At 40.8% G+C, this 24,101-nt stretch overlaps 3 protein-coding genes across 3 annotated transcripts; all 3 read right to left on the bottom strand.

Moving 5' to 3' along the window:
- Positions 1-1,415: 1,415 nt before the first annotated feature.
- On the bottom strand, positions 1,416-3,958 carry purbb (purine-rich element binding protein Bb). The gene has a single exon (XM_018694026.2). It carries the CDS (start codon positions 3,903-3,905, stop codon positions 2,994-2,996), a length of 912 nt encoding a protein of 303 aa, XP_018549542.1. The 5' UTR covers positions 3,906-3,958; the 3' UTR covers positions 1,416-2,993.
- Positions 3,959-6,217: 2,259 nt separating this feature from the next.
- ved (ventrally expressed dharma/bozozok antagonist) lies at positions 6,218-8,505 on the bottom strand. Its single transcript, XM_018694050.2, is given in 4 exon segments — positions 6,218-6,762; positions 7,160-7,335; positions 7,338-7,421; positions 7,963-8,505. Coding segments are annotated over 4 exon segments (834 nt in total). The 5' UTR covers positions 8,186-8,505; the 3' UTR covers positions 6,218-6,411.
- A 9,043-nt stretch (positions 8,506-17,548) lies between these two features.
- On the bottom strand, positions 17,549-22,408 carry polm (polymerase (DNA directed), mu). Its single transcript, XM_018694059.2, has 12 exons — positions 22,294-22,408; positions 21,856-22,054; positions 21,008-21,185; positions 20,817-20,912; positions 20,570-20,740; positions 20,417-20,488; positions 19,619-19,739; positions 19,403-19,535; positions 19,223-19,325; positions 18,580-18,990; positions 18,131-18,214; positions 17,549-18,030 (listed from the first exon to the last, which is right to left on the bottom strand). Exons 2-12 carry the CDS (start codon positions 22,044-22,046, stop codon positions 17,944-17,946), a joined length of 1,647 nt encoding a protein of 548 aa, XP_018549575.1. The 5' UTR covers positions 22,047-22,054; positions 22,294-22,408; the 3' UTR covers positions 17,549-17,943.
- Between the last annotated feature and the right edge of the window lie 1,693 nt (positions 22,409-24,101).

Here is a 24,101-nt window from a genome sequence, read left to right as displayed (position 1 = left end):
TCCTGCATTTATCAGTAAATGTTTCCTCTGTAAATGGTGACCTTTGGATTTTTCCCAAAGCTGAAGGTGGTGTTTTTAAATTCCAGGCTGTATCCGAGGCTGGATTATCAACCAGGGAAGGCCCCACAAAATCTCCAGCTTCACTACATATTGTTCAGATTGCCATAATTTGCTTATTAACTTAATTATTTATAATTTTACAGCCTCTCCATCCCCCGACCTCGCAGCCTTGTTCTCTAAAAACCTGTTTCAGTTTATATTCTGCTCATTTGTTTGATTTTTGAAGTGACTAACGCACAGAAAATCTACAGCAGGAGAAAATATCATAATAATAACACTTGATTAAATGTCTAAAATGTCAGAAAATGGTGCCATTTGTCTGTTTTCATGGATCACATGAGACTAAAGGAACATATTCAGATGCTTGTTTGGTCAAAAAACCCACAAATGTTGAGTTTACTGTCAGCTACAGTTTACTACAGCTGGTTAATCAGATAGGGCTGCAACTAAAGATTATTATAAAGATTAAAAACAGATATTCACAGTTTCTTAGAGCCACTGTGAGATTATTGGCCTTAATCATTTCAACATTCAATATTCAAGTAATCCTGTCAATCAGCTTCTTGTTTCAGCCCCAAATTCTGTTAAAATTAGCTCCATCTCAACGAGCTACAACATTTTGGTGGAGTTAGGTTCATCTCATTTCTGAGCAAAAGTAAAAATAAATTCATCAACATCAACATTTACACATTAAGAGGGAGGAAAACATTTGCAGAGCTTGAGATTTTTTGAAGGAAGAACAATAAAAAGCCTCCAGTTCCAGCTTCTGAAACGTGTCTCCTCTGATAATAAACTGAACGTCTTTTAGCTGTTGAAAATAAAACACCTGAACACATCATCGCTGCATTCAAGAACCTGAGATTTCCACTGCTTTCTGACATTTTATTGACCAAACGATTGATTGATGAGGAGAAGCTCTGACAGAATCTGTGGACTCTTTTATTTTAATCCTCACACTGAAGTGAAAGCCCAATAATCCTGGTCTGGATTTGATATTTACTGGATTTCCTGCTGTAAAGGTTTCACTGTGCATCACGCAACTTCTGACAGAATATCAGCCAGAAATGATCAGATATTTAGATTTACAAAGATGTAAAAACACCAGATGTTCTCTGGTTCCAGCTTCTATTGTGATGATTTCTGTTTTATATCATTAAATCATGGAAATAATTTAAAAAACAAGCAACATTCAGAGCACCAAATGGCCTCTGGGAACGTTTGACGAGCACTTTTCACAATTTTCTGACACTTTCTGGGCCAATAAATAAAAATAATCCTTCTTCTTCACACTGAGAAAATCAGGCAGCGAGACACATTAACCAACTTTAAACCCTTAAAAATATACAGTCACAACGTTTGGTTATTGCATTTAAAGTAGTTTTAATTAAGGAAGTGTTATACTTTCACTCTAGGAAAAACAAAATGAAAAATAATCTGGAGGTTTGAGTCACAACTTTGTTTTAAGAAATTAACCTTTTCTTTTTATTTCTTTTTTTTTAGTCTTGAAATTCTTTTTTACACAATACATTTTCCTTTATAAGTATTTCAAAATATGTGATTTGCTGGTTTGTTCGGTAATATCTTTCCTATAAGTAGAATCTCATTTCAATATAGTTCTCTTTTGAAAAAACAAAACAAAAAAAGGAAACATCCATCAATGCGTTTCTGTCCAGGGTCTTCACGTGTTGGAGGATGTTGTCAGTTACGTCAGAAAACGGCCCTGAGGCTGGAGGAGACGGACGCCCGTCCAGCTCACGACCTCGACAGAGAGGATGATGGGAAAACTCTGCGGTTCTGGGCAGAGGCTCCACTTTGCATCTGATGCTCCCGGACATTTGGACCCTTTTGCTGTGGCGCGTGGGAGGCGAGTGAGCATCGTTTAAAGTCCCATAAATATATATTCATATATCTGTATGTTGTCCCAGGTGGGGTGGGCTCCCACATACACAATGAAACACAAAATAAAGGCAGTCCTCTCTCGCCACGTGTTGGCGGTGGTTTCTCAAACACCAGAGATGCTCTGGTGTCAGGAAACATGGCCGCTCCTCCTCCTCCTCCTCCTCCTGCTCCTCGCTGAATGTGAACGTTGCTGAAAACAATGTGATTTATGCTTTGAAAACATTGCCAAGATTGTATGTATAACATAAAACCGAGCTGATCCGCACTGTAATTGACTTCTGGAGTCAAAAGCTTTAATTTAAGTCCACGAGGCCCTTGTTGTTTGGGCTTACAGATAATCCTCTCAGTAACTTCCCCTCTAACATTTTGGGTAATCTTTTCAGTTATCGGCCTGCTGCTGCTGCTGCTGCTCAGCTCCATCTCTTAACGCAAAAAAACACATCCCACAGAGTGACAGCAGCTTTCTATACATTCCTCTCAGCTTCATCTGTCTGACTTGCATGAACCCCACACACACCCTCACATACACTGAGCCCACTGAGGAGAGACCTGGACCGGAACAGGAATACAATGGATGCTCGTTCTTCTCTCCTTTAAAAGTGAGCAAGGAAAACATCTTAAACAGGTTGACTCCTCACTCTTAAATAGAAACTATGCTGCAAATAGGAAAGCATTCATTGGCTTCATTTCTAGTTATAAAAACCAATTTGCTGGTTTTAGTATAGGTTCTGTCTTTCTTCTTTTTTTAAACAATAAAGCACTCTTTTTTCAGCCAATGAGATATATCTCATTTACACATTTAGTCCACTTTTTTCACTTTCAGAGATGCACACAACCACTCCAACCCTCAACCCTACAAACTTTAGGATAATACACCAATAATTCCCTGCACATGTACTTTTTTAACGCCACGGATACTTTACTTTAGTAGGCTATAACAGCACGATTTGTCATGCACTTTCTTTTTTTTAATCTTTAGCAAAATACCCCTATATTGCAGATCTGTCGTGTAACTGGACTAAACTTTTCTCCCCTCAGTCGTCGTCCACGTCGTCCCCCTCGGACTCGTCCCTCCGCTCGTACATTTTATCCCGCTGCCTCTCCTGGATCTCCTTCATCTCCTCGGCGTATCGGCAGAAAGCTCCGCCGAATTTGCTCCAGGCTTTGAACGGGATGGTGATAGAGTTCCTGTAGCTGGGCTTCACCTCGCTCACGCGCAGGAACACCCCGTATTTGTTGGAGCCGACGTCGAAAAAGAACCGCTTGGAGTCCACCATGATGGAGGTGCCCTCGGGGAGCTCGCCGTAGCCCCCGGCGGCCGTGCCCCCGGTCAGCTCATCGTCGTCTCCCCCGTAATCATCTATGAGCTTGGCAAGGGCGTCTCTAAACTCTATTAACCCCTGGGCCGGAAGGGCTATGGTCTGGCCGGCCAGCATGCCGCCCACGGGGCCCCCGACTCCGAAGCCCGGTCCACGGTTTACGGTCTGCCGGATCCGCAGGAACCTCCCCCGCTGGTTCTCCTTCAAGTCCAGGTAGTACTTGCGGTTTTCCCGGACGAGAAACTCGCTCTTGAGCGCTCGCCTGGGCCCGCCGTCCTCACCCACAGAAGCCTGGGCTATCTGCTCCGGACTGCTAGGCCCCAGCTGGGCGTAGTGCTCGATGAAATCCCCGAGGTAGTCACGGAACTCCGCCGCCACTGACAGGGAGAGGGTCAAACGACTTTTGGAGCCCCCGGCCCCTACCTCGGCGATTTTGATGAACCTGCCCTTGCTGTTCTGCTTGACGTCCAGGTAGAAGCGCTTGTTCTGGATGTCGAGGCGCTTGGACGCCAGCTCCTGGGTCTCCTGGTCCCTCTGGAAGTGCTGGAAGCCGCCTCCGCCTCCTCCCCCGCTGCTACCACCGCGCTCACTCCCGCTGTCGCCATCCGCCATCTTCAGCTCCACCATTCGGCTTCTGCCCCTCTCTCCTGCGTAGCTGCTTTCTGCGCGTACCCAGCCAGCGCGCGCCCCCTTTCACGCTCGCCGCGAGTGCACTCCGGGGAGCGCTGTGATTGGTCCGAACGTACTGCCACTTTCACGAGTTCACACGGTTACGGTTTTTCCATTGGTCCGCGGAATTTGTCAGTCACGCCCACATGTAACATCCCTCATCAGTGATTGGTTCAGGTTGAGGTTCCGTTTGCGTACTTCTTGTCAAACTTATTTTTACCTACTCCCACCGGTTGTGAAATCTAGTTGTTTTTATGACATAATATGTTGAAAATTATGTTTTTATTTTTTGTCTTCAGGATGTCGACATACCTTGTTTTTCTCCACACAGTTACAGTGGAAAAGAATCCGGGAGTATGTATTTATTTAAGTATTATCAGCAAAGTAAAGTATTAAAAAGTAAAAGTGCTCGCCTTGTAGAAAGTTATTTGGTTATTTAGGCTACTTTATATACCACTGGGTAGTTAAACCTATAATAATACATAATATTTTGTACACTGATTACAGAAAATCTTATTTTATCCCTGAAAGTGGGTTTCAGACAGTCTTTGTTAATCTACAGTCTGGGTCACCTGAGTGGAGTGGAAATGCGTGGCCTTAAAAAAGTTAAAAACTACTGACCTACATGATACAACACACATATATATTAATACACATCATAACCTGTCCCTCTAGTCATTAAATCAGCACATCAACCATTTATAGAGGCACTGTAACCAACAGGAAACACAGTGATTACACTTTTAGAAGTAGTTTTACTCTAAACAAGTACAGTTTTAGGTACTCGTACTTAAGTTGTTTCTTTTAAAGATTAATTTTATGCTGCTTTATATTAATTCATTACATTTCAGAGGCAAACTGCACTTGTTCCTCCTTTTCTAACAGCTGTAGTTACATAAAAAACATAAGATCAGTTTATGAATATGACACATGAGAGTGTTTTAACTTGTAATACTTTAAGTACATTTTGTTCCTGATACTTCAGGACTTAAATTAAGTTTTTAATGGAGGACACAGATTCCTCCATCACTGGCTGTAGCTGTGGGTGATGGTGTGTACTGCATTACCCAGCTCTGCCTACAGATGGCAGTGTAGTCCTACCTCCAGCTCAGGTGTGTTTGCAGGTTTTGTAGTTTCCTCCCAGCTGCACCTGTCAGTTTACAGATGAAAGCTGCAGTATAAACTACAGGCTTCTGCAGCTGCTTATTTCACTTTGTGTGTCATTTATCAAACAGATCTGAAGAATCTGGTTTCTGCAGCTTAAGGTTTGTTTTTTAAACATAAACCCCCTGGTTTATGTTGTGGATCTAATGTCTATATATGATCATTTTTTGTTATTTTACATATTTGTTTTGTTACATTTGAGTCAATAAATCAACTAGCTGGTCTAAAAATATATTGTAAACTCCTCTTTGTGTCATTAAACAAACTAGATTCCCTGAAAAATAAACAGGAACATGACCTCAGTGTTCTCTGTGGTGTGTTTGTACAGATCTGCAACAGCAGATGGAAAAAGCACACAGTTCAAAATAAGATTTCTGAGTGATTGTGCAACATGAAAATGATCCAGTGTATGTTTGTTTTCCAAGAGCAGGATTTCACAAACACACAGATGCAGAAACACTGGAAGACTGTCTTCTTCTCTGTAATTAACAAAAAAAGAGGTGTTTTCTTTCAGAAAAGTCAGAGGAAGTAATTCACACTGTGAGCCCACAAATACTCCATTACAAGTAAAAGTTCTGCATTCAAAATCAAAGATGCAAAATGTATTATTAAAGAGTAAGGTCCTTTTAGTTTAACCAGAAACATCTCTATATATCAGTACCAGACTCCATTGACAAAAACAGGGATTTTACCAGGAGCTGCTGGAATACCACTGCCTCCATCTGTTAGTGTGTTTGTGTTACTGTGTGACTTCCGGTGGTGGAGGAAGTAATCAGATACTTTAAATAAGTAAAAGCACTACACAATAACACAAACAAAGCAGCAGATCAAGGCAGCAGTGGACCAGCAGCTCCTGTGTTCTGCTCAGTAAAATTCCTGTTTTTTTTAATGGAGTCTGGTAGTGATATATAGTGATGTTTCTGGTTAAAATTAAATAAACATTAATTAAACAAGTTTTTCTGATGCTTAAAGTTAGATGAGGTGGAAAAACAATAGTGGAGGAAGTATTCAGATCCATTACATTACAGTATTATTATATATTTTACTGTAAATGTACTTAGTTACTTTTTTTGTACTTGAAGTTAAGACACATGAGATGACAGATGTAAAGTTTTAATAACATTCTTTATTTTATCTGATTTCACAGCGACATAAGAACAAAAATCTAATAAACACTTCATAGATTTTAAATATATCCAAACTATACATCAGTTACACACACATACAGTAAATCACAATATTGCACACGACCCTGTTTGATTCAGTGAGGTTTTCCACAGCAGCTGCTACAGGATCATCCTCAGTAATACTGAGGGTACGTCGGGTAGGTGGACGGCAGCACGACGCCCGGGAGGCCGCCGTACTGGTAGAAGGAGTCCAGGGGCAGAGAGGGGACGCTGGGCAGAGGGGAGCTGTACTGGAGGCTGTGTGGGTGGAGGTAGGAGGCAGCAGCGGGTGGAGCCTCCTGTCCTCCTCCTCCTCCTCCTCCTGCTGCTGCAGGGTGGTACCTGGGGTAGGGTCCCGGTCTGTAGGCCTGCAGCTCGGGGTAATGTAGGAACTGAGAGGCGACGTTGGCCTGGCAGGCGTGAGCCAGGGCGTCCTGCACCGTCCGCTTCAGCTTCATCCGCCTGTTCTGAAACCAGTTCCTGATCTGAGGCAGAAGAAAAGTTTCATTAGGAAAAGTTCCACCATTAATAAAGATAATAATAAGAACAACAAATCAATTAAATATAGAAGAGAAAATCAACAAAAAATCTAATAAATATGAAATATTTAAAAGAATAAATAAATTACATCATAAGTAAATAAATAAAAATATCGGAGTTAAAGTCCCACAAACATCCCTGCAATAATATAATAATAAAAAATATAATAATAAAAATCAAATCAAATCAAATGAAATGTTTGGTCCAAAAATCTAATTAAAGGTTTAAATTCAATTAAATCCTTGTGTCTTTAATTGTAGAGTTTTAACTATTTCATATATAAAATAAAATTCAGAGGACACTGATACATTGATCAGGTATTGATCAGGTATTGATTGTTACCTGTTTGTCGGACAGGTTGAGCTTCTTGCAGAGCTCGGCCTTGTCCTGTGTTCCCAGGTAAGCGTTCCTCTTGAAGGCTCGCTCCAGGCTGCTGATCTGCTCCGCCGTGAACGCCGTGCGGGGTCTCCTGCCCGAGGGGGGGGACGGGGGGGAGGCGGAGGAGGCGGAGTCGGGGGGGCCGAGGGGGAGAGGGAGCGACCCCCTTCGCTCTCGTAGCCGGACGTCTCCTCCTCTGTCCCGCTGCTGAAACCGGCCTCTGACACTGAACACAGGAAGTTACATTAACTTCACATCTTTACGTTACAGGAGTACTCAGTTACTCTGAGTAACGTCATTAATACATGAGGTAACTGCAGGTCTAAGGAGAGGTAATGGTAATAGATTACTTTCACCCCCACATGTATCTCAAAACTCTACTTAAACACGAGTACTAGATTAAATTTACTTGGATATATTCCACCACTGAAAAGTAATCAAGTAATTTAAAGTCACTTTAGGTCCCAAATACTCACAGGAAATCCCATGAATATAAACCCCACTAAATACCACAAGATTACTATAAAGTAGAAGTAGAGGAAGTACTCGGATACTTAAGGTAAAGTTCAGCAAAATATCATCAGTTTAATGCACATAAGGAATCAATATGGTGGTATAAGTACTGGGTTAAAAGTACTTAGTTACTTTGGAGCTGTTGTCAGGAGTACTTTGAGGTAACTAACAGCACAGGAATGAAGTAACCTGACACGGGCTCATTACAGGACAGGAAGTCAAAGTAACTGAGTAAAAGTACTGTACTCGCTCACCTTGGTTACTGTGAGAGGTCTGGTGCTGCAGAGTGCTCAGTCCGTACTGACTCCTGCTGTCTACCTGCTCAGGTAAACTCTCTGACCTCTGCCTGCAGTAAAAACCAGGCAGACTCTCCGAGTGCGTCCCGCAGTCCGCCGGTCCAGACCCGGTCGATCCGGTCTCTGGTGCCGAGGTCTGGCTGCTCTGGGCCATCCACTCGATGGAGAAGTGTCCTCTCATGGCTGCGGAGCGCTGACGGGTCCTGGTCCTCAGGTAAACCTCCTCCTCAGGTAAATCCTTTCAGAGTCCAGAGCTGGTTTTCCTCAGGGTGCTGCTCAGTCCTGGTGGCTGGGAGAGTCTGAACTGTCCCCTCGCTCCCTGTCCTGTATTTATAGGGGGCATCCCACCTCACTCCAGACTCCCTCAGTCCCCAGAGATCAAAGCTCACATCCTCCCCCCTCCCTCCTCCCCCCTCCCTCAGTTTTCACAACTGGAGTAATTAAGACGTCTCATTCAGTCTCAATGAGGCTGTTACAACGTGGCTCCACTGAGTCTGGGAAGGACCCCCACCCCCCCACCCTCCCCTCCTTCCTGCCTCCAAAACAGATAATAGACCCCCCCCCCACCACACACACACACACACACACACTGTAAATACATGTGTGGAGCTGAGAGTACAGACCTGTACTTGTACTTGTACTCGAGTATTTCCATTTGATGCTACGTCATACTTCACTACAGTTACTTCTCAAATATATCAAGCAGCCACTGTAATAATGTATCATATCATACAATGTACTGTATTTTAAAAGTAACTAAGTACTTTACTTTAGTACTGAAGCACAGTTCTGCAGTACTTTTTAATGCTACTTTATACTTTTACTTGACCTTTCAGAGGAACATGTTGTATTTTAACTGTGTACTTTACAATTAATCATTCACCTAAAAGCTAAAATAGTAAATAACATTTATTTATGAGTATTTAAATACTCTGTAAACAGATACATGGACGTGTCCTGAGTTTATTAATGTGCAGTATTTGGATGATAACTGGGACGACTTCATGTGTTTTATTTTAAGTAACAAAACTTTAAAAATAAAGTTAAATTAAATGATTCATATTCATATACTTTACATGTAACAAACTGTATTCTAGTTTTATTTCTTACATTTTGTTCCTGCTGCTTTTTCTTATTTTACTGCTCGATAAAAAGATTTTAAGTCATAAACATTTTAACTTTTTTTAAAGTCACCTGTGTCATTTTTATACTTTGATAAATGAATAGACGTGTTTGGATATTTGAACACGTCGACTTGTTTTTCTGGCAGATTACAATCTTCATTTTTAACATTTTTAAAACCAAACTGAACTGAATCATGAATAAAAATCACCTTCGTCTTTGAGAAACTGTGACGAGGATTTTTCATCGTTTTCTGCAGATTAATGTTTAAAAATAAAATAAAGTTGAGCTGCAGCCGTGAGTCAAACAGTCATTAATCAAAGTGTTAAACTGCTCATCATTAGTTCAGACTACAATCGCTTTTAAAACGACAGTTAAAGCTTCATGTGAAAGGGATCAATAACCAACATAATGATCAGTGATTGGTTTAATAAAACAGCACCAAACTAATCCGGGATGATCCCCAGATTAAAGACGACCCGTCTGAAAGTTACTGATACGAATCAGCTGAGCTTCAGCAATGATCAGGTTTAAGTTCGTCTCATCTCTTTTAATTGATTAGACTGTCGGGATTTAAAAAGAACTGATCCATCAATGAATTCAGACCAGTAACCACAGAGAATCTATGATCCTCTGCTGTAACTTTACAGGACTAACGTGATACAGGAGCATGTCGAGGTATTAGAAAAGATTTCAAATGTTAGAAACTTTAAAAATGAAAGAAAACACATTTTAATGCTTAAAAATATTTCAGAGCATCTGATCATCCAAATAAAGAGCAAGATATTTTATTTAAATAAATATCACAGTTTAAAAATCTAAAAATTCTGAGGTAAGTACAAAAGTATTGTCAGCTAAAAGTATTTAAAATATGAAAAGTAAAAATACTTATGATGGAAGACTGTGCTCTGATTATTAGATATTATTATTACTGATATATTAACATGTCAGCAGTATTTTAATGATGCTACAGTCAGATCATCTGCTTAAATACAAGTAGCAACAACACAAAGTAAAAATACTCTATTACAAGTCAAAGTCCTGTTACTGCGGGACGTTTTACTGCAGTATTTGATCATTTCATCTTGTTCGTGTTATAGTGGAGTAAAAGTCAAATCAGTCAGGTAAAGCTCCGGTACCTCTAAAGTGTGTTGTGGTAGAGTAGTTGAGTAAATGTACTCCGTTACTTTGAGCATCGTCTAATCTGTGGCGCCTTAAATCATCCTGTTGTCTCCTTTCAAAACTAAACTGGGGATTTAGGGATCAGGTTAAAGGCCTGATAACGACCTGAGGAGGATCATCCCACCTGTGAAGTGGCTCATTACGTCACCTCCAGTCCAGATCCCGCACAGTCCGGGACCCTGACGGACCCCGAGACTCCGAGGAAGGAGGAAGACTGGCGCTGGTTTGTGTGCAAATGGTGCGCGAGGAGGATTAATTGGGTCAATCACGAAACGCCCCCCCCTCCCCCCCCTCCAATTGATAAGATAATGAGAGGGACTCGGGTCGAGCTCCAGGAGCGGATCCGGAGCGACCTCTGCGCCTGCAGACGCGCAGTCTGAGCGGGCAGAGCAGAGGAGGAGAGCCGCGGTGCTAACGGCTCATTATGGATCCACAGAGACTTCAAAGGCCGCGGCGCTTTGATACCCCCCCCCCCCCCCCACACACACACACCACCCCACGACACGAGACAGGACAGACCCCCCCCCCCCAATAAAACCCCTTCACATCGTCTTTAGTCGAGGATCTCCCTCTCAGAGTGAAGTAATGTAATAGATTACACCATTAACTGCCTGTACTTGCTGTGTGTACTTATACTTTTCAGTGTACTTCTTACTTTTACTTGTAACGGAGCATTTTCACATTGTAATACAGGTACTTTGAGTACTTCATATTACTGCAGTATCCTGAAATATTCCTCAGTCTCTGGAACTTCAAGTGAATTTACTGTTGGTAAACTACTGTGTTTATCTGCAGTAACAGAAAGTAACAGAGTAAATTTACTCTAGTATTTTTAATTGAATCCATCTTTATATCTGAAGTTGTGTTCAGTAAAACACATTCATAGGTTTCATAAATAATAATCAGATTTCTGCGTTCAGTACTTTTACTTTAAGTATTTCTGCTGATAATACTTACATATTTTTACTGTGCAGGTCAGTTACTTCTAGCTGAGTATTTTTACACTATTGTACTTCCACTTATACTTAAGTAAAGGAGCTGAATACTTTATTTACTGCACTTTTCTACATTAAGTACTTTTAATACTTTAAAGTGCCATGTGCAGACAATACTTAGGTACTTTTACTTGTGTAGAACTTTTCCTTTTAACAGAGTATTTCTACATTGGTGTATTACTACTTAAGTAAAAGTACTGAAATAAAATAACGTTAATACTCAACTACAAGTAAAATCCTGTCAAAGTAAAAGTACATTAGTACTGTGAGTAAAATGTACTCCAGAGGCCGATGGTGTACTCTCTGTAGTTACAGTTACTTTGTAAAGTATCTGATTACAGACGGTTGTGTCCTCCGTCTGCCTCGGCGTCCTCACATCAAAGAGCAGAGGAGGATGGAGAGGACGAGGACGAGGACGCTCTGATGCTTGTCCACAGACGGAGGATCAGGACTGAACCAGTCTCTGTCTTTATTCCTGCACGTGTTCGTTTGTCTTTTATTCAGGTTAAAGTGAAAATAATTTCCTGTCTCTTCATCATCAGTATTTACTCTTTCAGTAAAAGTATTAATACCACAGTGTGGTAATACTCTGTAAAAGTCCTGCAACTAAATCTCGAGTAAAAGTACACAAATATTCACAGAATATTATAATATTATAATAATATTCACATTCTTGTCTCCTAAAATTCAAAAAGTACAAAAAGTACTGAATATACTTTTTATTTTCAATTTTAACTTTTAATTTCTATTTGTTTTTTTAAATTGTCTTTTACATTTCGTCTTGATGCCTTTTTTATTTTATATAAAACACTTTGAATTCCTCCTTTTCAGAGGAATTAAAGCTGTTAAATTATAAATCAGAAATGTAGAAAGTATTAAATATCCACCTCTGAAAAGTTGAGTTTTGAGTTACAAAAAATACTCAAGTAAATGTACTTAGTTACTTTCTTTCTGCTTCTCTCACTGACCCTTTAAATCTTTCTTTGTTTACATCTGCTCTGTCGTCTCACTCGAAACACACACCTGGACACGCCAGCTCTATAAAACTGATTGTAATCCTGATGTGTGTGTGTAAATGCTCCTTATCCATGTTGCTGTGGGGGGGTGAGGGGTGAGGGAGGGAGGGGGGAGGTAATTCATCCTCCTCGGCCCCAGTCCCAGGCTGCTGCTGTCTGTGGGGTAACAGTCTCCTGCTGGGTTCGTCTTTGATTGGCTCCATTCAGACTCTTTCATCTCTAATGGGCCTGTTTGCTGCTCTGTTATGGACATAAACACACCTCCACCCCCCCACACACACTCCCCCAACCTCACCCAACCTCCCAAGGCACTGACAGGAGACACATGTCCCAACACAGATGGACCTGGTGTTCAGATCTCTGCATACAGACGCTAATATCTTAACTACTAAACAATCTCTCACATAAATCTGAAATAAATGTTAAATAATATAAAGTTTCATTTTTATTTATAGCTTCATTATTTCCTACAACAGCTGCTCATGTAGTTTTTACCAAACGTTACTCAAACAGGAGGAAACAGTGCATTTGTTGGGGACTATTTTCAGCAGCGGATGAATCCACATTTGGCATCTAGGTGGAAAAACATCATATTTATCATATAAAATATCACCAGGATTAATCTTTTATTATTTATCAACTCAAACAGTTTTATTATTAATCTAATTTATATATTTCTACTAATTTATTTATGTTTTATCCATCTAAATTCTTACACCGCTCCACTTAAACTTAAGTAAAGGATCTGAATACTTTATTTACTGCACCGGAACTTAAAGCAAATTTACTGTTAAAGTGAAACTATTTAAACTACTATTTATCTGCAGTAATGGAAAGTAACTAAGCATATTTACTCTGTACTGTACTACTCTACTGTTTACTTGAGTATTTTTAATTTTATCGTAATTTAAATTTAAAGTTTTGTTCTTTCTACCAACAACAGTAAAACACTATTCACTAATTAACAGATTACATAAATAATAATATTTCTTTAAGTATTTTTGTGGATAATACTTATATTTTTACTTTGTCTGTTACTTGTAGTAGAGTATTTTTACACTATTGTACTTCCACTTTACTTCAGCAAAATCAGTGCTGAACTTTTACCTGTATCTGAGTATTTAATACTTCCTCTACCACTTGTTTATAGTCATATTGTGACATTTTGCAGCTGAAGAAGTACTGGGATCATGTACTTGAGTAAAAGTACAAATAAAACAATGTAAAAAATACTCAACTACAAGTGACACTCCTGCAATTAAGTAAAGTAGAATTATTATCAGTAAAATGGACTTCAGAGGTAAATACTGTGGTAAATATCAAAATAAAGTTGGGGACAAAATATTTTAACACTAAACCACACCTCTGCCAGAGTAATACTTTCCCTAGACCTCACTAATTATGTTAATAATACAATTATCAATCACAAAACTGGAGATATTTAAAAGTTTTGTTTCCCTTTTCGGTCTGAAAATGATTCGTAAACAAGAATAAAATATAAAAAAAATCACCAGACTCTTAAGAATTAAGAAAAACCCGAGTTAAACTGTGACTGATTCTGATGCTGAATTGATTCCTCTATGCAGATCAAGGCGGTGATGACGCCCAATAATCATTGATCTCCATTGCCGGCAGTCTCCAGCAGTTGCCCGCCCCGTCTGTAACACAGTCAGTTAAGGCCTCTTCCCCTGTCCCATTGATCCCTATCAACCTCATCAAAGGCTCCCTGGGCTTTGATGGGGCCAGCGGGACTGGTCCCGGTGGACGAGCAGGCGCTGCGACCCCCTGTCCACCCCCTCCACCCTCATCAAACGGGGGAGACGGAGGGGAAGCAGGAGAGGAGAGGGAGGGTTTCAGATTGTGGAATTTAAATTTCTGCTGAAATCTAGGAGCTGGAGGCTGCAGCACACCTGAGGGTTCCTGAGGTTTTACAGCAGGTAACAGCGAACATCCCTCGAGAGCTTTACTGTCATTATGCAAAAATAACTAATGACCAACCTCAACTGCAACAAAGACACAGGCTCAGATTGTTATTCTAAGTGATATTATAGATAAGATTCCTACAGAGACAGAGCTTTTTATTAAAGAGGAAGATCCAGAAACATCTCTTATATATCACTACCAGACTCCATTGACAAAAACAGGGATTTTACTGGGAGCTGCTGGAATACCACTGCCTCCATCTGTTAGTGTGTATGTGTTGTTATGTGGTACTTTTACTTATGTAAAGTATCTGATTACTTCTTCCACCACTGAAAGTCACACAGTAACACAGACACACTAACAGATGGAGGCAGTGGTATTCCAGCAGCTCCAGTAAAATCCCTGTTTTTGTCAATGGAGTCTGGTATTAATATATAGTGATGTTTCTGATCATCTGTGGAGAGCTGAGCTGAGAGTTTTTTTAGTTGTGTTGTTACACTTGACTGCATTGATTCGCAGTGGTGGAAAGTAACTAAGTAAATTTACATTTCAATTTATGTTTGTTTATATTTCTACTCCACTACATCTGAGAGAGAAATGTTGTTCTTTTTACTCACATACATTTATCTATAGGTTGATATGATAAAAATTATTATTATATAAAATTATTATATTATTATTAAAGATTAAACCAGTAATTCCTGATAAGAAAACAGAGTTCCACTTGCAGCAGACACTTTATAAATCCTGCTGTACTTTCACTCGTAATAAAGTATTTTTGCAGTCTTACTACCATTTTAACTTAAGTAAAGTATCCGAATACTTTCTCCACTCTCCACAGAAAGCTCATGTGTGTCCTGAAGAAATGTTTTGATTTCAATTAATTTAAATTAGCTGCATTTTCACAACAAGGACATTTTCCCTGGGCAGAGCAGGAGCTCTAACTGCTCCGTCCACAGTTACATTCATTTACATTTACTCAAACTACATCCTCTTCCCTCTCTGTTCTCACAAGTCGCCCAGACTCGTAGTCTCCTCGCCGCAGGACGATGCTGCTCTCATGTCTCCTGCCTCCACAGAAACTTTTGGTTCACACATACGGCGTCAAAAACAAAGACGTGTCGACAGTGATTCAGAAACTAGAAAGTAAAAATAAGATGTTTTCCCTCTGACTGACCAGACGCACCACAGACAGCACTGTGTTTACACTTCATATGGTTCACCTGTCTTAAATTTGTGAATGAAGTCTTTTCATTTTGTAGTAAAAGTCAGGATATTCTAAGAAGTGTGTGCACACGTCACAGAGAGTGAACGTGAGAGAGGAGACGGAGGTGTGAGCGCCGACACTGCCTTTGATGTTAAACTGGTATTTAGAGGTTAATGAGGCTGTTAGGAAGAGGTGAAGGAAACGCCTTCACACACACACACACACACACACACACACACACTCATGGGAAATGTGTGTGCAGCCTCTGACAGGCTTCGACTGTAAATGAGCATCTTATCTTCTTTAAAAGCTGACGGGCGAGAATCTAACAGACTGATTTTTCAGGATTAAAAAACAAATGCACATCCTGCACTTGAGTAAAGTACCAATAGCGATGTAAAAATACTCCATTACAAGTACTTGAGGCAGTTAAACATCCTGTCTCACATTAAGTTTGTTTGACAGAAACCATGAGGGAGTTTAAAAGAGGAAATCATTTTTTACAAGGAGCCAGACGCCGAAACAACCAGAAACTGCTGCTAAAATCTTAATCTGAAAAGTACCTACAGCTGCCGGATAAATGTAGTGAAGTACAAGTGTACAGTGGCATAATATGGAAGTACTCTAGTGAAGTAAAAGTACCTTGATCTGTGCTGAAGTACGTTCCCTCTGCTCTGCACAGCCGTGTGGTTTTCCTCTCAGTGAATATTCAGAGAAGTCGACGAGGACGTTGTAAAAACCAGGTCAGTGGTGCACAGGTGGGCACGTCAGGAAATACACCTTCTCCCTTTTCCACACACGAGAAAACATGTCACACTGTGAGTTAGAAGAGAAAACTTGTGTCAAAAACAAACTAAAGAAGTTATTTTCTTAAATTTAAAACGCCTCCATGTTTGATTAGATCAGTGTGATTCTTTACCACGTCTGTTTTCTGACACGATCTCCTGCAGATTTAATCCCATCACTCGGAAACTGTTCAGGAGAAACCAGCTCGTTTGTGTCCACACATGTGAACTGATAAGATTTAACTGATACAGATGGCGTTATCGATTCTGCTTCTCCTGCTCACCCTATCTTAACTTATCATTTGACGGGGCGGGGGGGCTGATGGGCGAGTCGAGAAGCTGGAAGAACAAGACTCTTACTCATGCTAGAATCAAGCCTCCACGAACCAGTGCAGCTGCAGTTAGTGCAGCAACCTTGACCTTTGACCTCTGAACGTTTGCACCAAACTTAAAGAAATTCCCTCGAGGCGTTCCTGAGATATCGCCCGTGAAGTGCACGGCTGTCACCAGCACGGAGGTTAGCGCTGTCGTCGTATTTCTTTGTAAATATTAGAGCGTTTCTTCCTCTCCGCCATCTTGTCCAAAGTTTCCAGCAGCGTAGACACAAGTTTGACATCTTTGTTTTAAAACGTGCAGCTGTCAGAAAAACACACCGGCGTCCATGAAAGAACGTACAGTTGAGATTCTGATAGTTTGGACGTCTTCATCACTAAGCTTCCAACTGGTCATTTCATTTAGCTCTGAGCTCTTCTACAAAAGCCTTTCTTCTTAGAAAGTTAGTGAGAGTTTGAAAGAGCGTGAGTAGAAACACAACGAGGCTGTAAAGGTGGACTGGTGAGTAGATGGGTTTTCATGTTAACGTCCCCGACAACCTCTGTAGTCTCATTTAGACACTCGTTAGCAACCGCCTTTTTTAAGACACGTAAAAGCTTCAAACATCAGGAGTGGGGGATTTACTGACCCATTTTATGTTGGAGAATAAAACCTGAAAATGTCTTGAGCTTGTGTTAAAACCACAGACCTTATTTCAGACATTTAACCAGAAACACACTGACAACAGGAAGAGCTAACATGCTAGCATGCTAACTGACTTCCTGGTTCTAGGATCAGTCCTGCAGGAAGTGTGTTTAATCTCCAAAGCACAGCTTCTCAATCCAAACTGAAATATCTCATGAGCTACTGCACAAACTTCCACGATATTTAGTGGAAACAGTCACGACCCTCAGAGGACGAATCCTCATGATTTTTGTGATCCTCTGACTTTTCCTCTAGCGCCACCATGAGGTTCAGACCAGAAGAGAATGTCAGATCAGATTGACCCTTTAAGGTTTTAATTCGTACACCTTTAATTGTAACAAATAATCGGTGCAAAAACAGATCGAAGAGTTCATGTTACAGAGGTAGACGGAAGTTTGCAGCATGGTTTGAAATGAGGATACAGTGGTCAGTTTATTAGGAACACCTCGGTGAAGCTAATGCAGTCTGTCATGCAATAAATCCTCCTTCATGAAGGTTATGATGTTTAGTTTTTGATTAAACTGACTGAGGTGTTTCTGTTATTTTGTCAGGTGCGACTGAGGTGAAACATGCAGTGTTTTTTAATGTCTGATAAACTCCTGTGTCTGTCTCCACCTCCCTCCTCTCTCCAGGTTATAATCCTCAGGTGGTACTTGCGTGGCCGTCCTGCAGCAGCGCATCGTCCGGTCTCTTCAGGCGTTTCTCTCTGACGGTGGAATAAACTCCAGACCAAGATGAGCGAATATCTCCTCCTCTGACGTCGCTCGGAGATACCTGCTCTGTGAGAGAAAGAAGAGGGAAAATGGACTTTAAAATCTTTACTGAACAGAACGACAGAGCAGCTATAAAATGTCTAAAAACTGACTGAGAAGTATTTACCTGTGTGTTATCATACAGAGCATGGCTGCTCAGAGACATGGCCTTCTCATGTCCCGCCCAGCGTCGCAGCTCTCTCTCAAACAACTGTGGAAAAAATCAAATCAGTTAAAGCAACAGAATGTAACTCGGCTGAGCAGCAGCGCCCCCTGCAGCCACGAGTGGGAATTATTAATCTGTCTGGCTCTGAGTCCGACCGGTTCAGTGGTTTTCATGTGCAGAAAACAAAGCCAAACAGCGTATAATACCCATGATCCCCTTCTCCTTCTGGAGAAACACTGGACTCTGTTTCAAACTCTTGATCTTTCCGTCAGTTTCCTGGATATCAGAGATGAACGCTGGTGTTAAATGAAGTCTTTTTAACTGATCTACAGTTCAGCATCTCTCTGAACTCTCTGGGTCTGTGTTAAGAGTCTTAAAAAATGATGGAGGTAAGTTAATAAAAAGTTCACCTTGGATCCGGTCCAGCCCAGAAGAGCAAAAGCAAACTGGCTGATGGGAGAAACCACCAGATCCACTCTCACAGCTCTCCACGGCTTGTGTGCAGCAGGTTTTGCCTCCTCCTGACCTCCATCTTCACCGGACACACGGTGTCTCCGTTCGTCAGCCGGGACCTGACTCTGTGGAGGTGTATTTTCATCTGTCTGTGAACCAGATCGGGCTCCAACACTGAGCGTGTCCTCCGCTGGATTTGGATTTCGCTCGCCGTTTTCTGGCTGTTCTGTTCCTCGTCTCTCCTCCATGGTCAGTTTGAAGATGGAGAAACACCTCTCGAAGCGGTCCATGTTGGCGGGGGGCCGAGCAGGACCGTCCTTAGACTCCAGGTACGAGTTCCTGGTGGTTTTCTGGTACAACAGGAAACCCTGGAGAGACAGGCAGAGACTGTTCACGTGTGGTTTTCACACTACACGACTGATCAGTGACGAGAGCACAAATTACAAGATCCATCGTCAGGTTCTGTCACGAAAACAGACGTGAAAACTCGGTCGGAAATGAAGCCGCCGACGCCTGAAAGATGAAAACAGCCTGATCTGTCCGTTTGAATTTTGAAACCACACAAGTCAAATAGAAATGTTTTTGAAGCAGTGGATTTACCTGAGACTCCAGCCATGACACCACCTTAGACATCAGCCCCTCCTCTCTGCCTTCGTCTGGGTGAGTTATCAGGAAGTCGACGTCGTGACCGGTCAGCTTTCCTCTGAAAAACAGCAAAAATGTTGTTAGTAAAAGTTTAAAGACAGAGGAAGAGGAAGCTCTGAATGTTTCCTCTTTCACCTCCTGAATCCTCCGGTCAGTGTGATCTGTGCTCCTGGTAAAACAGAAACCACGGCTCTCTCCACGATCTCTCCGACAGCCTCGGCCTCGGCCGCAGTGAGCGGCCGGTTCAGGTCGTCGTAGTGCTCCAGACCTGAAGAAAGACGACGAGGTGTTTGTTTATCTCAGACAGAAACTACACTGAACACAGCACGAGCGAGTGCAGAGGACACACACCTGCTTGTTGCGCTCGATTGAGTGACTGTCCTGAATCTCGTAACTGCTGAAGAGTGTGAATCCCCTCTCTGATCCACCGGTCTGCTGTTCTTGATCCAACTCCAAAGATGCCGGTTAAAACCTGAGACACAGGAGTAACGTTTTACTGTTCGTCCTGAACCATCAGAGGGTTTTTCAGGCTTCGCCATCGATTCGAGACACAATGAAAAATATCTAGGTGCCACTAGATGGAGCTAAAGAAATCAGAATTTCTTGTCGCCCTGTCAGAGCAGCTGAGTCAGATCACTCAAATATTCTCTGGAAACACAGGGACATAAGGATCCTATGAGCTGTGTGGTGATTTATCTAAAAGGTAACTGTGATCATGAGGGATTGAAGGAATGATAATTAAATAAAAATAAAAAAAACATAGAGGCTACAAGAAGCAGAACTGGGAGAAAAACTGAAATCAGAGCAGAGCTGCAAATAAACAGGACGAAGGGAAATCAGTTTTATCTTCTTCTTTTTTTGTTGCTGTCACTGTTTAATCTTTTCCAGATAAAGATTTAAGTGGATAAGAAAAAGAAGCCACGTTTAAGAGACGTGAAATTCAAATGATGATTCAAAGATAGAAGATACTTTTTTCATATCTTTTCAGCCTTGGGGAGATTAAATGATTCATGTTTCACTAAAAAGTGTGGAAAAACTGTACAAATGTTTGTGTAACAGGACTTTTTTTATCTTTACTTCTCTCTTACTAGAATCCGTTAGCAGCTGAAACCTCTGTGGTCGGAGATAAAATCTACACAGCTGACGTACCTTTAAAGCTTTAAACCGCTCAGACTGCTTCGTAGACTCGAACTCTCTCGACGCTCCGTCCTCCAAAATGTCCTGCGAGACCAGAGGATGAAACGTGGTTCATCAGATTCTCCTCTGAGCGCGACAAACAGAGTCACAGAGCCGGGAACTCACCTTGATGACCCTCAGCGAATGGTCTCCAAGGCAGGGCAGCCCTCTCAGCTGCTTCATGTCCGTCACGGGCTCGGGCAGAGACCGTAACACAGCGGCCGCCCGGCGAAACGCGACGCCTCGTCCGTCCTCATCGCTGAGCTCTGCGTTCTCGGCCAGGAGCGACAAAGCATCCTGAGACGGAGGAAACATTTGTACGGTTATGTTCGGTTCTGACGGAGGTGTAATGAGTGAGATGTGGGGGACGTACGGTGAGCACGGTGTTGTGGTTTTCCAGAGTGGTTCTTCTCTGACAGGCGTAGCTTGGTACTGAAAACGTCACAACCTCCGCTTCAACCTGCTGCTCCTGAAACACACACAGGGATTAAACCACAACATCTGCATTTATCCAGCTGCTGGAGGTGAAAACTCTTCCTACTTCAGTTCACTGATCAGTCGCACCTGTAGTTTGTGTCTGTCCAGGATCTGAACAGGAAGTCCTGCTCTCATGCTCTCTGTGTACCAGCTGATGTCCAGGAGGTGAACCGGCGTCCGGCCTCGACCTCCGCCCTGCGTGTCCAGCCACGTCCTCACCTCGTCGCCAGAGTTGTTTTCAGAAATGACGTGTGTGACGCTTTCACTGCAAAGAGACGACAAACAACACAACACGTGATGTAAAACACAGGCTGCCACTGTACTGATGATTTATTGTTGAGTTACTCGATCAAATATTAAACATTTTCAATCATTAATTCGCTCAATAATCGTCGTTATCCAGGAGTTAATGTCAAACATTCGCTGTTTTTTCTGTGCTGTGCATCAGTGTAAGTTTGGATTTTAGACAGTTTGAAGACATCGTAATGAAATGTTCCTGTTTTCTAACATCCTCTAAACCAAATCGATAAACGGGGCAAACTCTCATCAGTTTAAATAACTGTTAGCTGCAGCTGTGAACTGTGTTAGAGTTTGATTTAGCAGCTGACTGAGGAGAGTTCGTCTGTTCATCCACTCTGTTTCTATTCATTTATCCAGCATCAACTGGAAAAGTCTGTGTGAAAACCGTCCTCCAACCATCTGAACACAGAGACTGGGAGATGTTGAATTCAGGTATCGGCTGTAAAAGATATGAAAATTATCAAGGAAACTTCTTTCTGCTCAGACACACAGCAGGAATCAATATTACATTTCAGTAAATATCAATATTTACTGACTTTCTTTTTGTTTTCTCTCGCCTCTGTTGTGTTTTCACTCAGTTTTATATCAGTCCTGTTTCTGTGCTGCTGTGACACTTTAATTAAAGTTTATCTCACCTGAACAGCTCCTCCACCTGAAATCCTTTCTTCCGACCGAGCTGAGAGAGGAAAGCTCTTCGACTCGTTCCCATTTTTCTCTCCAGCAGGAATAAAACGACCTGAGGGAACTTGTTCGCTCCATTATCTCCACTGCTCTCAGCTTCAGTCTTATTACTCCCAGCGACTTTTCTCCGCTTTAATGGCACCATGCTTCACTCTGCGGTGAAATAAAGTCAGACAACACGCTGCCGTTAAAGCCTATAAACACGTAAAGTCCGTGTCTTGTATCAGAAACTAGATATTTTAATTGTTTTGGCTAATTTTGACATTAGCCCACTCACTCCTGTTAAACACCGAGGACTTCTGTATTGCTAGCTTAATTTTTAGCGTAAAAAATATATTTATTAACCGTTAAATGTTACGACAGACTTCTGTAAAGTGTTCACCGTGACTTACTTCATTTTCTGAGGCAGGTTAGTGACAGAAAAAGCAGCAAACTTCTGTGTCAGACTGCAGCCGGATGCAGCTGTGCATCAGGTGCCGACAAAATCCAGCGCGTCACCAAAATAATTCCGACTGGAAACAGTGCGATGTGAGCCCAGGCTGCGCTGTATGGAAGCCCATTTCTGCCAATACAAATATAAATATTCCTCATGATAAAAGTAAAAATAAATATAGACATGTTAAGTAAAACCTGGGAGAAAACAAGTCAGGTTAATTTATTTACAGAGCAAAAACCAACAAATGTTGACCCAAGTACTTCGCACTATGGAAGCCCATTGCTGCCAGTGTGATGGAAAAAAGTAACTGTAATAATAATAATAATAATAATTTATTATTTCAAAATAATGAGGTACATATTTCAGAATAATGACAAACTCTCTCAAAATAAAGTTCCTCATTATTTCAGGAAAGTCTTAAAAAAGAAAGAAAAAAAGCATGGTGTATTATTTTATCATTTTGACTTACTATCCCATAATTTAATTTTTTTGGTAAAATTATGAGTAAAAATGTGATATGGTAAGTCAAAATTTCCCAATTTAGACTTTTTGTTTCCTGGTTTTGACTAATTACCTCATAATTTTAATATAGTTTCTCATAATTTTGTTTCGGATTTCAGAGTTCTCTCTGTGACCCAAGCATCCTCAAAGAGACATAAAATGGCCACAAAGAGAGCAATTTTTAGGAAATAAAGTGATTTAGGACACAGCTTCAGTCTGGTTTACAGCTCAGCCCTGTTAATGTCAGACCCACCGGCAGAAAGGAAGTGCTCACAGATTTGGTTGATTAGATATCGAGAAATCTCTCTTTGTATAAAGCTGCTCTGAGAGATAATTACTGTCAAATGAGCCTCAAACTAAAAAAAAGAGAAAGAAAAAAAAGGACAGTTTACATTTTCTAGCACACAGTGTTCTCTAGAGAACCAAGAAACACTGTTGGAACGTCACAGCTTCTCCAGCTCAGAGGAACCTGTGGTAAGTTTATCGTTACAGACTCACGTTGTTCTTTAAATTTTACTCAAGGAGCAGAAACATATCAGCCTGATTTAATCACAATTCACAGCAAATCTATCATTTTTATTTCAATGTTGTGGTGCAAAGATTTTTGCATAAATTTTTAAATCATTTCTCTGCCATCTGTGTCCTTATTTTATTGTGCATAAATTTTCAGGCATGTTGTGTAAATATATTTACATGAAACATATGTTTATAGCTGGATTTGGACTCAAATTGTTGTCAAAACTCTTGAAATATAGAGAATATATCTTTATGTCAGAGTTTTACTGCAGTAACTCTGAAGCTGCTTTATGGAAAATACTGTGTGAAAACATTAAAGATATGATATGTGTATATACGACTGACGGAAATTTAGAAACAGTGTTTTCATTGCATAGTTAGAGCACTAATAAGTTTCTTTTTCACCATTCTCTAATAACAGAATTTATGAGACCCTGATTAAAAAACATTTCTATGTTATGAGTTTCTGTTTAAAAAAAAAAAAAAATTAAATCACGGAATTAAGTTTTTAATATTTTTTTAAAAATATCCATCAATCCATTAGTTATACTCTTGACTTTCTAAAGTAGATAAAATATAATGTAAAAAAAGACAATATATTTATATTGTAATTTCATTAATAAATGTCTATATACATATAATGTAGTGTAATATTATATATAGTCTTAGAACATATGTATTATATTCTAAGGCTATTATTATATTATATTATATTATATTATATTATATTATATTATATTATATTAT

This window comes from Lates calcarifer, linkage group LG9 (assembly GCF_001640805.2).
Source record: "Lates calcarifer isolate ASB-BC8 linkage group LG9, TLL_Latcal_v3, whole genome shotgun sequence".
In the NCBI taxonomy this organism is placed as follows: domain Eukaryota; kingdom Metazoa; phylum Chordata; class Actinopteri; family Centropomidae; genus Lates; species Lates calcarifer.
Note: the sequence above shows the minus strand (reverse complement) of the source record. Positions and strands in the feature narration are given on the sequence as shown.

What these genes read in the sequence shown, in the direction of transcription:
- purbb (XM_018694026.2), bottom strand. Translation starts at nt 3,905, where the DNA reads ATGGTGGAGCTGAAGATGGCGGATGGCGACAGCGGGAGTGAGCGCGGT.
- polm (XM_018694059.2), bottom strand. Translation starts at nt 22,046, where the DNA reads ATGGTGCCATTAAAGCGGAGAAAAGTCGCTGGGAGTAATAAGACTGAA. An exon ending in CAGGTGGAGGAGCTGTTCAG is followed by an intron (nt 21,186 to 21,855) that starts GTGAGATAAACT and finishes GTCTCTTTGCAG; the next exon opens with TGAAAGCGTCACACACGTCA. An exon ending in TGGACAGACACAAACTACAG is followed by an intron (nt 20,913 to 21,007) that starts GTGCGACTGATC and finishes TGTGTGTTTCAG; the next exon opens with GAGCAGCAGGTTGAAGCGGA.